General features: G+C 33.3%; 1 protein-coding gene across 7 annotated transcripts in view; it reads right to left on the bottom strand.

Moving 5' to 3' along the window:
- The window catches only part of BMPR1B (bone morphogenetic protein receptor type 1B), a 241724-nt gene that overhangs the window by 51120 nt on the left and 174629 nt on the right, over positions 1-15975 (bottom strand). For all 7 annotated transcript variants that reach the window (XM_023193324.1, XM_023193322.1, XM_023193326.1 and 4 more), the window contains one exon: positions 736-895. In XM_023193324.1, the coding sequence (XP_023049092.1) occupies positions 736-878 (143 nt within the window). In that variant the 5' untranslated portion in view covers positions 879-895. The remainder of the gene's footprint in view (positions 1-735; positions 896-15975) is intronic.

Raw genomic sequence — 15975 nt, 5'->3', positions numbered from 1 at the left:
ATAATTTATAATCCTTTGGGTATATACCCAGTAGTGGGATGGCTGGGTCATATGGTACATCTAGTTCTATTCACTGTTGACCTTACCGTGAGGAGTAAATGCAGCTATAGTGATCAGAGGAATGGATGGAGCTGCATAAAGGCATGTAAGGAAGAAAAAGGCCAAATAGTCGTTTCAAATGTCATAAAGTATCTATAAAAACATGATCACCAATTAAAGAGTATTTTCTAGAATTTGGACAATGCCTTTCTTAGCAACTGGTGGAATCACATGAGCTCTACCACTGTACTGCTTCCCAGAGTCAGTTTATGAATATTCCCAGCAGCTTAGGTGTTCTTTCCAAAATATAAACAACATCAGCATGATGAATGGTTGAAACAAACAAACAGACAAAATAACATGCATATGACAGCCCCTGATGTTTAACTAATTGTGGGGACCAGGTCTTTTGAAAGAAAATCATTGGCATTTGCACCTTTACAAGGAGTCTGGGATCTGAGGTCTGTGTTCATGTGTATATGTGCTGTCTGGAGGGAGGAAAAAGAATCTTAGAACATTGTTTCAGGGTGAAACATAATTCAATATTTCTCTAATACAAGCACAACTCTAAGAGTTTGTGACAGTATTAGGCACTGTTCTCTAAAATGTGTTCTTTGAAACACTAGCCTACAGTTGCATAGTTGAAAAAGTGTGACTTTTTGTTAAAGCTAGCTTTAAATCATTAATATCACCAACCTGCAAATATTGTTGACCGAGTCTTCTGGACAATGGTGGTGGCATTTACAACGCAAGATCTTTGGACGGGGGGTGGGGGCTGTACTCTCACCATCCTCTTTCTTGGTGCCCACGTTTAATTTTCCTGCACTTCGCAAAAGCATGTTATCAAGGAAGTTTGCTGAAAGAAGAAATGGTAAGAGTTAGGCATCTGTGAGGTACGCTACCCCAGTCTTCTGTTCAAAGGAAAACATGAGATTACATTTTAAAGTGAAGTATTCAAGATACTTAAAGATTTAAACAGAAAAGCAGACATTTTGGTATTTTGATTAAAATCATGTCTTTTACCCCAGTATATGCCTCATACAGAATAAAGAAAGACTCACATCCTTTCAGGATGGTCTTTTATGTATTAAATTGTAACAGCTATATTTAATTGAGTGCAAGGAACTCAACAAGACATTATATAGACAACCTCTACTATATCTGGCAATTCTATGGGTAAATACTATCATCCCCATTTTTCAGATGAGAAAATTGAGATTCAAAGTTTAAGAGATCTGCACACAGCCAACAGACTATGGAGTCAGCATTTAAACTCAAATTGATTAAGCTTTAGAACTGTCTTTCTACCATATCACAGAGTTTCTCTACTTTACGTATATTGTGTACTTTTTAAAGAAATTACTAGAAATATTTAATCTGTAAAATTGGGTAAGAAGATAAAAACTTAGTTAACACCAAGACACATTTCAAAAGATACATCTTCCCCATCAGCATAGGGAAATGCAAAATGCCTACCTATTACTGTAGTGATGTTTCTACCATCTTTGATAGAAGGCACCTCGGTAGACATGATCTCTTAGAAAGAGATGTTCTGGGTTCAACATTAGGCTTTACTATTTACCAAGTTAGTTGTCCTTAGATAACTTTATAAACAATCTTGTGACTCATTTCTTATCCTTAAAATGGAGATAATTACAGACACCAAAACTCATGTCAACAGCTTAGAATGTTTATGTTACATAGAAGAGGACATGCATTCATTAATATCTATTTTGTTTCAGGCATTGTAGTAAGAGCTCTTATACATGCCATGTAACTGCATAAATTGTCACCGTGAGCAATTTTCAATTTAAAATCTCTCTCATAACACATTTAGCTTATCTATAGTGAAATACAAGATCAACAAAAATATTTTAAAATTGCTGGGTTAAAAAAATTGAAATTCTAGGTCAGAAGTACAAGATATGCCACACATTTGTTATAGTTTTAAACCAAAAATGAATGCCTGCAGGTAATGGTTCCATCAGAGAATTATAAGTTTATTTTTTTAAATCTGCGATAATTTTTCCTGACCTTCTGCATGTTAAAACTAATTATTCAAATTCTTACAGAAAAAAATAGATGAAAGAAAAAGCAATAAAATATGTTGTCAATATATCAGAATTTCCTAAGATTAACTCTAATATTTCATTAAATTATTCCAATTTGTACAAGATGTGCATCTAACTTTCTCAGTTTCCTGTAAATTTTGTTCAGAAAAAAAAAAAATGTTGATCGCAGTGGGCACCTGTGGCATATGAGAAGATTGTCATATACAGAATCCCACCCCGAGCCACAGCGATTTTGATTCTGCAGGTCACAGGCGAGCCAGGAAATGTGCGTATTCAACAAGATCTCATATAATTGTGAAAAAAATTAGTTGTAGACTCCACTTAGGAAAACCCACCAGATTAAGCAAATAATATGTATTCCAACCACACAATTACTTCCAATACATGTTATTATTTCTATATAATAGTATGCTCATCCTTAGGTTAAATTTCCAAATAAAGTGAAGTTAAATAGTTCACGTCACTGCCTTATCTTGAAAGCCATTTGTTCCAAGGTTGTCCACATGAGAGTGCAGCACCACTTGGTATCCCAGAGTAGTGTGTGTAGGTGTACCTATATCTCATCTTCTCGTGGTAAGCTCCTTCTTTTCAAATCTGGTTCTCAATGTTACTGCCTTTATGATCTGACTCACCTCAGCAGACCAAGTAATAAAAATAGAGTATTTAAAACTTATTACTTCCTGCTTTCTTTCATACCAGACCCTTTACTTTTGATGCTTTAAAACACAATAAAAATTCATTTATGATGCAAATGTCTACTAGCAAATAGGTATTGGGCGCCCTCCCATTTTCCAGGCACAGCCTGTGTAATTAGGATGAATTAAACATACACAGAATTTACCAGTTGGTGGGAAAAGCTGTTAAATGGAACACTGACACCAAATGGTCTAAAGCAGAAAAGAAAACATCCTCATGTGATTGGAAGTAAGATGCTATTTTCTAAGAAACATTTTAAGAGAAAATTCATGATTTTGTCACATTGCGAATTTATTTAAAGAGTGGTATAAAATTTGGCTAGAAGAAGGTTCTTTGCAATATTGCTTGTAACAACCCATATTTACAACAATAGAGGATTAGGTACATTTGTAAAATGGGATTCCTATATATCCATTAAAATGCTGATGTAGAAATGTATTTACTGACAAGAAACAATGTTATAGCATAATTTTTTGTTTTACTTACAGGGTATTCTAGTTATTAAATCCCACTCTCATAAGAGAAATAGGGGCTAACAAAATGAACCTACACTATGAGATCAGGGGAGGAGACACTAACGATAAAAGCCTGAAAAGCAGAAAGACAAGCAGTCACTTGTCTACAGAATCAAAATTGCTGTGGCTCGGGGTGTGATTCTGCATAAGACAATCTTCTCATACGCCACAGGTGCCCACTGCAATCAACATTTTTTTTGAACAAAATTTACAGGAAACTGTTTGAGAAAGTCAGACTTGTATGAATCTTGTATGAATTCTGAATAATCTAATGAAATAATAGAATTAATAATTAGAGAGGAAATTCTGATATATTGAATTGATAACAAATCTACAAAAGCTGATTCTTAAGCCAAATGTGGGGAAAAGCTAAGAAGCAAAGCTTTACCGCTTAACCCCAAAAAGCTCCAGAAATGGTATCATAAAGTACTTCTAAAAGTAATTCTAAAAGGGGGAATGGGATATTAAAACAGGAGGAGGCTGAAAATATATTTATAAGTACAGTAATTAGAACTTCAGATATCCTTTCCTATTCCCTACAGGCTAGCAGTATTTCTTTCCTACCCCTGCAGGAGACAAGAAGGGTAAAAGTAATACACATATCACTCAGATACCCTCTTTATTTTTCCATTTTACCATCGAAGCCAAGGACTGTAGGACAACAAGCGCGGAAGAGGGCAGGAGTACCATCTTACTGCAAACATTCAGTGAACATTCACACTGGATGTTGCCTCCTCCAGTTCATCTCCCCACATGGCCTCCAGAACTCAATGCAGCCTGGTATGCGCCTTCTTTACTGGGTAATTTGACCAGGTCAAGAACAAACAGCATAAAGATAGTGATATTGTGAGTTTCTCAGTGAAACAGCCCTGCAATGTTATCCTACGTGAGGCCCACTGGTGACAACAGAGCTTCCAGTCACTTCTTCTGTGATCCATTCTCATACATATGGGCCACTAATTCAGGGTAAACAGATATTTGAAAAAACCTCAAACATCAAAGACTGAGAAAAAAACAAACATTACTTGGAAGAAGTAGATTATATTAAAGAAAATAAAGACTTTAAAAATTATTATTAATACCCTCATCTTACAAAAATACATTAACATCATGAAACAAGAACACATTGCTCTAAAAAGAGAATAACAAGTAAAGAACTTTAAAAATATAATTGCATAAATGAAAATCCCAGCAGGTGAATTGAAAGATAAAGATTAGGAAATCTCCTACAACACAGTACAAAATACAAGGATGGGAAAGTTAAGTAACTTAGAGCATGAATCCAGATTCAACATCTGAATAATATTAGCTCTAGAAAGAAAGACTTGAGAAAACAGAGGGAAGAAAATCATCAAATAATCATGCACGGTTTTCATAATGAAAACTCATGAGTTTCTAATTTGAAAGAACCCATATAGCACCTGAGAATAGATCCACACCATGTCACTGTAAAATTCTGTAACACTGGAGACAAAGAGACACCCTAATATTTTTTGTAAAGAGAGAAAAAGTGAGGGAGAGAAAGAGAAAAGAGATATTTAAGTATGGCATTGAACTTTGTTCAGAAAACCTAGAAACTAGAATAAAACACAACAATGCCTTCAAAAGTCTGAGGGAAAATTTTTCCATATCAGAAATAAATACCTGGGCAAATTAAGAGTGAGGAGGGTAGGGGAAAAAAAGCATTTTAATATTTTCAGTCTCAAAAATTTACCTCCCATGTATCCTTCTCAGAAAGTTATTGGAGGAGATATTCCATCCAAAGTATAAACAAGAAAAATATCTTGGATATTCCATCCAAGGTATAAACAAGAAAAAAGATGGAAGAGGTACCTGCTAATGGTAGGTCCTTCCCAAGAGAAGATGAAGCGTACCTCCAAGATAATGGTAAATGTGGCTAATAAGATGAGACATTGCATAGGACTTCAGGAGCAAGCAAGTCTCATTGAAGGCCGGTCAAAAAATGTTGGAAGACAGAACTCTTAAGATGTGGAAATTAATAAGATGATTTATGTATTTTAAATTTACATTGGGAGTTTGGAAACGCATTTGTAATGAGCACAGGGGACTAAGGAACCAAATATTTAAACCAAATATTTACAGATGGGAGACTAGATTATGTACATATGTAGTGGAAGCAGGGATGGGAAAAAAGAACTAAATCCTCATCTTTGATAGTGGAAAGTCAAAGGTAATGCCTGCAATTGAATAATAAAGAAGCAGTAGTACAGTATTTATTTAGAGATACAGAAGAAAATGCCAAAACAATGAAAAGAGGCACAGGTGTAGTTGCGACAGGGAAAGGAGAACTTGGGAGGATGTTTTTTAAAAAAATAAATAAATGTCTTTAAACTATGTAAAAACAAACCTACTGTAGAGTGTATGTGTGTGTGTGTGTGTGTGTGTGTGTGTGTGTGTGTGTGTTTGAAACAGAGAGAGATGTATAGAAGGATTTATATCACCATACAGATACTGATGAAATGCATGAAAATTCTGCATCTTTTAGAAAAATGTGATTATCTCTGTCAGGGAATACTGAATTTTGTATTATGAAATTTTCACAATCTACTTTCAAAGGGGCCATAATTCCTCTTTCCACATTCCTGCTTCTACATCTGCATGGATCTATGGAGTAGCAAATTAGGACAGATAATAGTTAGAGCTATTTAAATGCATTTACAAATTCCTTGTCCACTCAATCTAAGGAAGTAATTAGTCACATATCCTGATGTGGAATAAAGCACATCAGTGAACAATGAGGAACTGGACATCAAAAGAGAATCCAGCCAAGAAGGAACTTCTCTAGCTAATCTTCATGACGGGATTCCGCTCGGGACAAACGACTATGGCTTGGTAGTTAACACTAACTCTACTGATGGCTCATCATGTTTTCATGTGTTATGTTTACATGTGTGCTTAAATTGTTGGGACATCTACAATGTACACAAGTCACAATATTACCAATCACCTGATAACTTTAAAATAATTGATGGCCGGGTGTGGTGGCTCATGCCTGTAATCCCAGTGCTTTGGGAGGCCGAGGTGGGCAGATCATGAGATCAGGGGATTGAGACCATCCTGGCTAACACGGTGACACCCTGTCTCTACTAAAAATATAAAAAATTAGCCAGGTGTGGTGGGGGTCACCTGTAAACCCAGCTACTCAGTCTGAGGTAGGAGAATGGCGTGAAACTGGGAGGCGGAGCTTGTAGTGAGCCAAGATTGCTCCACTGCACTCCAGCCTGGGTGACAGAACGAGACTCCGTCTCAAAAATAAATAAACAAACAATTGATAATGTGTAGCTTAACAGATATAAGGCAAGGCGGAAGAGAAGCAGCAGCAGAATGAACCTGGTGAGACTCACCTTAAACGCTAAGAAAACTATGAGAAAGAAAGATGGTAAGATCTTCTTCATGTGTACTCCACGTTTGAGAAAAGGGCCAATGAGAAACTGGACTGTTTTATCTAACTTTATAATTATGCAAAGGTATTTATAAAAGGATCACTTTAATATCAAGTCATACTGAAGTTGTACAAAATCCAGTCTCACAGATATAAGCCAGGCATTTTGGATCATAAACAAAAGAGAATATATCAGTTATGACATGAAAAAGACAATTACATGCATATATAGAAATAATTATTTTATGAAAACATGAATTTGTCTGATAATTATGATGTTGAAATACTAAATAGGAGAAAAGACAAACGGCAGGTATTCATAATAAATGTAAACATCAAGATGATTAACAAACATCCAGTGGATTAGCAATAATGAAGATATATCCCAAATGTCAGATATCTGATTAAAATAACATATAAGAATATATCTTCTCATATTTTATTATATTAGTATCCTTCCATTGGAAGCAGGAAAAAGGCAGCCATCAAAAGAGACAAAAGTTTGATTTAGTTGACTCATATAAATATTTATTAATTAAATCCTCATTTTACTTGATTTTGTGTTAGTTTTATAAAAAATGATAATCCTTGAAAACAACCGGAAGGTATCTAACCATTAAAAAAATTAAATGTAATTTAGTACATTTTATTTACTAAATCAATAGAGTAAAATCTACAAAAAGTTTTTCACCAAAGAAAGTCAGGCTGGGCACGATGGCTCACACCTGTAATGCCAGCACTTTGGGAGGTTGAGACACGCGGATCATGTCGTCAAGAGAGGGAGATCATCCTGGCCAACATGGTGAAACACTGTTTCTACTAAAAATACAAAAATTAGCTGGGCGTGATTGGCACTTGCCTGTAGTCCCAGCTACTTGGGAGGCTGAGGCAGGAGAATCGCTTGAACCCAGGAGGTGGAGGTTGCAGTGAGCTAAGATCACGCCACTGGACTCCAGCCTGGCAACAGATCGAGACTCCGTCTCAAAAAAAAAAAAAAAAAAAAAAGAAAGAAAAAAGAAAGTCAAATAGTGAATAGTTTCTAGTTAATTGTAGAGCAAATGTCAACAAAATTGATTATTTCTTCCCAACTGCATTTTAAATAATTATAGGTTTTCAATAAACATTTTAAAACAGAATCATGAATAAACCTGAGAGAAAATATAAAGAAAAAAACTGAGAAAAATTATCCTTTCAGGAAATTTCTCAGGAATAAATACTACATCAAGTAAGTCACTCATTAAGAGCCCATTCCATTTTGCCATTTCTTTTTTTCTTTTATTCCCTTCATCCCTCCCTCCCCTATCTTCTCTTCTTCCCTCTTTCTCTCTTTAATAACTGATCTGTAAAACAGTATAAATCCAGACACTACACATGTGTAGTTCACTTAGTTTGTTATGTATAGTTATATATATATATATAGTTATATACATACATACATAGTTATATAGTTATAGTTTAGTTTACTAACTAAATTATCACAATAATAAAAAGTAAGGCTTTTGGAAGCCACTCTAAAATTACTTCTCATTTTTCAGAGGATCGCTGGATTTTTGGCATGCAAATAAACCACAGAATTATTTTCATAGGATGTTTGAGTGTGTGTTACTGAACCACGACTAAATTATATTCCTTATGATTCTTATAAGGAATAATAGAAAAATAGAATATTAAGAATATTTCTTTAGAAATAGGTTTATAGATTTTTCAGGCAAATTAATCAAATTTCATGAAATTACCTAATGATCAGAATGCAACATTGTGACTTCCATTCAATTACAAGGATTAAAAAGAAAGTTATTTTTCTTGAATATCCTGAACATCTTTTCTGGAAAATATGTTGCAGTTATATACATGTTTTCAGCTATGTACATGTTTTCTATGGAATCTCTTATAGTAGGAAATGGAGTTATAATTTCTTTAAAGTATTTAATTGAAAACAGTGGACAATAATGAGTTGGAAGCCTCATATAAACATTATAAAATAACTTGTTCTTTAATGTATACACTTAATCAGTTCATTATTTTAAAAACATCTCTAAATTATTTTATATTATTATATACTCCTATACATGATTTTTACAGAAAATGCAGAACAAAAGTAAAATGTAAAAAAATTTCATACTATTACATATCAAGGGTACAATGTTACAAAAATTGAATTTTACCTTCAAAATCAATCCATTAAATCCTAAAGTATGTTTTAACCATGTTTAGTTTTTTTTAGTAACATTCTTACCAGTTCAAAAAAATCATAAATAAAACATTTTTAATTTGTGATACAAAGGACAGTTTTATGTCATAGACAGTCAAAAGGGTATCAAAATCCACTGTCACATTTAAACACATAGAGAAAAATCTGTATGAACAATAGAGATAATTCAGTAATATTAAATTCAATATGTAATGCACTTAGAAATGGATATGAGTCATTAAAATTCATTTAAAAGTGACATATAATCATTTTGTGTCACACAACGTCTACTAATAATCTATCGTCTTTTATCTTTTTCATTTTTAAACTCTTTGAATATCACAAAACTTAACAAAATGTTGATTCTCATCACCGTTCTTCACCTTCTACACCAGAGGGCAGGCAGGGGCAAGAAGAGAAATTGAAATTCATATTATACAAGTTTGCACTTTAGACGTCCAGGGTAAAGAGGTTAGTGGAAAAAATTTTTTAAAGTACTGAACTGGCTAGCAACAAGTTTGGGAATGACCCGTCCTACAGCTATTTGTACTGTTATGATAACAAATAATGCAAATCAACACCCATTTTCTTTCTTAACCAAAACTAGTTTAAACACTCACAGTTTTTTTTAAAGAGTCTATTTCACACAGGAATAAAACTCTGATTACAACTTTAAAATAACATTAATTTTTAAAATAACTTTTTGTGATATCAGATAGTTTAATCACTAATTTTTAACACTTAAACCTTGAATCATTTAACTCAATTCACTGTCTAAATTTTTCAACTCTAAAGGCCCAACATTCATTTTCATCACCTAACCATTTTTCCTTATACTAAAGTACTTTCAAATAAATCATTTTCTATGCTCTTTGCAGCAAAAATTTAGGAAAAATTTTATATATATATACACACACACACGCACACACACACACACTAAATAAAAAGTTGGGACATATGCCTAAACTTTTCTGGAAAGTAACAAAATATAAATACAATTTTTATTAAAAAATACCAGAGCAAAATCATATGTAGGGAAAGAATAGATTTTCTAATATTAACTGTGATGTTACCTACACAGTAATCTTTCTCCTTCAACAGACAGAAATCAGGTAAGAGACAGGTAAGGGAAGATGCTGGTGCTAAATTTCTAGACATGCTGTGCAGGGGTGAAATGTCAGATGACAACGCAGTATCACATATGGTAACTGAGCAGTGGAGCCAGACTTGATGACAATGTAGGGTAAAATAGGCAAATAGGTTCAAACTCCAGCTCAGCTACTTTTATGGGCTTAGCAAGTGACTTAACATTCCTTATAGAAGATGTGGAGAGTAGCAGCACTCACTGGTTGGAGTGGAGGAGAAACCCACATAAAGCATCAACTATGGTTCTTTGCATATAGTAAGAGTCAATAATAACAAATTGTTGTTTTATGTGCTGCTGACTCTTACTATTATTCAGTTTTCTCTTCCTTTTCCCTACTCCTTTATCTCCTGTTTCTATTTGTCTTCCTTTCCTTTTCTTCCCTATTATCTTTTCCCCTTCCTGGCTCTCCTCTTCCTCTTCAATTCCTCTTTCTTTTGCTTCATTTTACTGCCTTTTACTTTTCCTTCCTTTCTAGATTAATCACGGTGAATAAAGAGTCTATAAAAATATAAGGTTTTCAGCTTAAGAAACCCACTGAAAGTTTGTTCAAGGATGACCAAAATATTCTTATTTTCTTTCATCTCTTGGTACATTGATTCATTTAGCAAATAATCATTAAATCCATTTACATAACACAATGACCCAGAGTACTTGACGGTGTCCTCAATAAAATAACATTCTTGCTTGTAAGACAAATCAGCCACACGTGGAACACCGTGAGACAAATCAACTACATATGGAGAGCCGAAATACAGTATAGGAAAACAATAAAAGAGATGTCACAATGCCACATAATTGTCAAATGTAAGTACTAGACAGGAGTGTGTAAGAGGGAAGATTACTTTGTGTGGCAGTAATCAACCAGTATCTTTTATAGAAACCATAACCACCAGAACCAGGGATATTGCCAGTTTTTCATTTCAGCCACTCATGGTCAACACTAATGAGTAGGTTAAGAGAAACACTAATTTTAAATATGAGAGAAGTGCTGGCTGTTTCTAGAAACCAGGGCTTCATAAAATATTTGTGGGTGTTTCTATGCACTGGCAATTGTTTCTCTTTTCACCATACTGACACATCGACATCACCACATCACTCAGGTTATGATTGATAATCATGTTTTCAACATTTTCACATCAGTAAAACCCTGCCAAGAGACCTAAAAACATCTGAATAAAAAGTAAAAGCTTCAATCACTCAAACATTTTATTTTATGTGATAACAGACTATGACATAAAAAAATCATGAGAAGAGTAAATATGACATACAAGTCAACAGACAACACAAACATTTATATTCATTTGTTTTCCAGGTAATTGATATAGAATTATAAACCTCAGCAAGAACAGTAATTATGGTAGTAACAAAAATTCTTTGGACATCACAATTATGCTCTTTAAATTTAAAACAATAGCTAGCCTTTCCCTTGGGTTTTACTCTGCTTCTGAATTTAGAGAAACTCAATCAAATTGTTTATATAAATTAAAAACCTTTGAAAAATCTCTAAAACACAACTTGTTTGTATTTTTAATAAAAGCAACAAGGTAAGAACAAAATTAACTTGACAAGCAAGTAACCATGATTTGAAAAATATGCAACATCAAACTGAAGCCATTGTCATAAAATAGCATAATCTCAGCTGATACAATGATTAAAAATAAAAAATGCCTTTGTATTTTAAAATATTTAGTGTGTCAATTCAGGTCCACATTGTTACAAAAGAAACTGAACTGTGGTCTCTTTGACAATAATGTCAAAGAGTCAACTAGAACTTGGCAGATTTCCAAGCCAGGAGCTATGGTTTTATTCAGCAGTTTCTATGAATGCTCTGCTTCACAGAGTTCTGAAGCTAATCAAAGTAGATGTTAAACTTGCCTCCACACCAAAACTTACTCTGCAGCTTTGCAAAGCACTCCCAAGACAGCCTAGTGTATAAAACTATTTTATAGATTCATATATGTAAAGAAGAGAAGTGACAATGAAGCCAGACAAACCGGAAACCAAATCACCGTGTTTGTGCTATTCTTTTTCCCCAAAGAAAAAACCTGGAAAGCATTTAGAACCTGTCTGCTTCTAATCCTTACTGTATCCTCTAATAGCTTAATTGTTAAAGGTAACCTTAGTTATTACTGACAAAAATATTCAAATATATTGCTAGTTCAAATGTTTAAATATTTGAGGTATAAAATATAGGATATATATTTTAAGCTAAATACTATTATCGACTATTATCACCATCAATGAGTTTAAAGGTCTATCTCTGGTGAAACAATATGGAATAATGATCACCAGCAATAAAACGAATAAGAATGCAATGTAAATATGAGAAAGCCATCATAGTTTTAAGAGAACAAACTGGAAACCAAAGAAAACTGTTTAAAATCTGCAGTGCCATCCATGTGCTTTTACACTTATCTATTGTGCAACACAGAAAAATTTTCTAAGACAGATACCAAAAATGATATGAATTACTAAAACATACTTGCCTCACTTCTCCAAATGTATACTTTATCATGCTAAAACAATTTATATCCTTCTTGGTCAAAAATAAATATCTTAGTAACTATACTTTTGAAACATTCATTTGATCTAACATCTGAATCATTACATTTATACTTTAAAGAATCATTTTGCATTTTTTAAAACTCATATTTGCAAGAAAGAAACCTAGACCTTTACAATCTATGAATTTAGAATTGTATAGTTGATACATTAATAGTAAAAGAATTCACAACATCAAAAACTATAAAAAATTAAACCACAAGACCTTTATACAACCACAACACTTGATTTTAACCTTCACAGTGTTGAAAATGTGTAGGGGCAAATACACACTCACTCCAACACACATAACACAAAAGTTAATAAAGAACATCACTAATTTAAAAGTAACCTAAATTAAACACTATCAGAAGAGTTCGGTTAAATGGTATTTTCTTGCCATGTAATTTTTTTAGATAAAATTTTTGATCCCCTTGAATTAGTCTATTTCACCATCTATGCCAAGAAAGGCTAAGTTCTAACATCTTTTATCGTGCCAGAATTGGCTTTACTCATCTTGCTTACATTTTTTGGAGGGGGGGGGGAAAACAGTCTCCGTGAGATATAAAGCTTCTCCCACTACTCACTTTTGATTTCTGTACGCTTGATATATCGTTGCCAGGCTCCCTGGGATGAGAGACATGAGGAGGAGGCACAGAATTGCTAGGGATTTCCACTAAAAAGCCCAGCACCGTAGGCAGCACTAATCCTGCACCTGTGATGTGTTATTCAGCAGTTAAGAAATGCAGCCCAGACTGTGGTTGCCTAATACAGCTCAGCTGTTTTTCTCAGTACTCCCTTTGATTATAAGCTGGCAAGAGAGATTATTCCGGTCAAGCAATGAGCTATGTTCAGGACCCATGGCATATGACAGTGGAAAGGTAAAAAAGAAAAGAAACCCAGGAGTCAAAAACAAACAAACAAACAAAAAAAAGTAGAAAGAAAGAAAAGAAAAAGGAAAAAGAATGAAAAAAAATGTCACTGACCACAGTGTGTTATGTAACATTTCCAGATGGTTAAAAGCTACCTCTGAGTCTATGCAAGGCAGAAAAATATCCAGAATTCATCATTTAAATATCTAGAAATCTATTTTTATATCTTCTGACAATCAGAATGTTATTTCAATATGCAATATCTTAAGTTTATCTTAAGAGAATCTCAATTTCGTAAATCAATCAACTACACAAACATTTAGAAATCTGTCATTAAAGAGATTTACCTTTACTAAATGTCAAATTCCTTTTAAAATTTGGAAAATTTCAAAATGTTTGGAAAACTGAAGACCAAATGAATGCCATTATTTCTATCTTTTTATTAAATCTACCATATCATTTGACTTGATTCATTAAAAATTTTGATATAAAATTTATAGTTGAGACACAGCTATCCTATTCATCATATATGGTTAAAACAGAATGAAATATTTATTGGAGCCAACTTAAAGCCGCTAACAAGTCCAAACTGATTTAAGAAATATTTATCATATACAAATATTAAGAAATATTTACCATACACAAATATTTCAAAGTGCTGTAAGCACTTTGGGCTCAAAGAGTTGAAGAAGAAATGGCCACCATGTTCATGAACCTTAAAATCTATTTGGAGAGTGTGGCATAAAAGTTGTCAATTTTGTTGTTGCTCTTTTGTCATAAAAGGTCTGCTGATTGTTCACTCACACCAAAAGTTTCACTCTATTTCCTTTTATACTATAGATAAACATAAAATCACGTGTCCTCCAAGCTAGTATCTGTGCCACTTTAAACAAATAACCTAAAATCTTATCCAAAAAACAGACACCCTTGCCTAACAGCAGATGGTCAAAAACAAACCAAAAAAGTTCCTTTACAAAAAGAGCTGAAATGAAGAAAATACATCAATTCAAAATGTAAATATATTTTTTACAAAATGTAACTATAATTTAAATATATATTAAAGAACATGTTAAACATTTTAAGTTATTTTTGTTATTGCTGTTTATATGCTAATTCCCTACTAGCCAAAAAGTATATTAAAAATTTTGTTAGAAAAAAATATGCATAGGATATGTATTAAAATCAATAGGGTCAAAAAAAATTCCTGTGTACATAAGAACATTTCTCTCAACAGAATTTGACAAATCTTATAGTTTTCCCTTGTATTCAAACACTTGTATTAGAATATTGCATTTCAATTTCCAAGTAATACCCTGAGGCCGACTGAAAGAAGAATGGTATTCAGGAAGTGTGCTGTAAGATGTTTTACTAGTATTCCCCTAACTCTTCCATTAGTCTATAACCAAAGTAAAATAAGACAGTTGAACTGCAACCTGGATATGTGTAAGACTAGAGTTCATAGAGTTTTGATAATTTATGATAAATCTTTTTTCTTGAAATTAATAGGCTGAAATACTGAACCACCATCTACTTTGCTTTGATTTGCAGGAATAAGACTGCCAAAGGACAATCTTGTTGAATTCTGGGCAGAAACACTGAGGAGAGATTTGAATTGAAACTATGTTATTATAATAATTGTGTTATCTTCAATCTGGGCATGGCACACACAGGAACATTCTGGCCTGATGCTGCTCAAGCTGTCCCTCTTTGGATAAACAAATGGCTTCAGTTTTCAAAACATTCTCCTAAAGCACTTTTATATTCTTATTTTTTAAATTGTATAACACCCAGTACACCTCAGAGGTCCCAGTCTTTAAAAGTCTTGTTAATTTTACCTTTAAATTTTCTTTCTTTATATTCTTTTATCGAATTCATATCTTCTCATTTATGCCAGTAATGTTCTCACCCATAAAGTCTACTCTAAGGTCAAAATGTTTCCTTCCTCCTTTTTTAAATAACTGTCAATACGGGCTCTCACAATAAACAAATCACCACCAAATAAAGAACAACAAAAAGCCTGTATCTGGGATGCTACCTGAGAAACAATTACCATTCACAAACCCTATCTTCAGATATTTCTGCATTTTAAGCCACACCAACATAAGGTGGATGTATTTGTGTGTGTTATGTTTTTCCACCTTGAAATATTTTGAAGAAATTGGATATATTATCTTAAATTTCAGTATCAGAGAGAATTAAGAAATAAATACATTGTATTTAAATGACAAAAGTGACCCCAAACAATCATAATACTCATATGGGGGCAAAGGACCATGGCTATCTTAATGGCCACCTCAGTAAAAATTTTCCACATTCTAAAAGAACAAATGAGATCAAACAAAATATTTTACCAAAATGTATTCATTGGTACTTCAGTTATGAAAACTATTCCCTGTATTTACCTACAGAATCCTCTATCTTCTATGTAAAAACCCAGCAAATAATTAAAGGTTGGCAAAACTTGTCAGTTTTAACTCTCATGGTCAAGTCTGTCAATCT

The sequence above is a fragment of the Piliocolobus tephrosceles genome, chromosome 3 (assembly GCF_002776525.5).
Source record: "Piliocolobus tephrosceles isolate RC106 chromosome 3, ASM277652v3, whole genome shotgun sequence".
Taxonomy (NCBI): Eukaryota; Metazoa; Chordata; class Mammalia; order Primates; family Cercopithecidae; genus Piliocolobus; species Piliocolobus tephrosceles.
The sequence above is the reverse complement of the archived record's forward strand: the minus strand, read 5'-3'. Positions and strand labels throughout refer to the sequence as shown.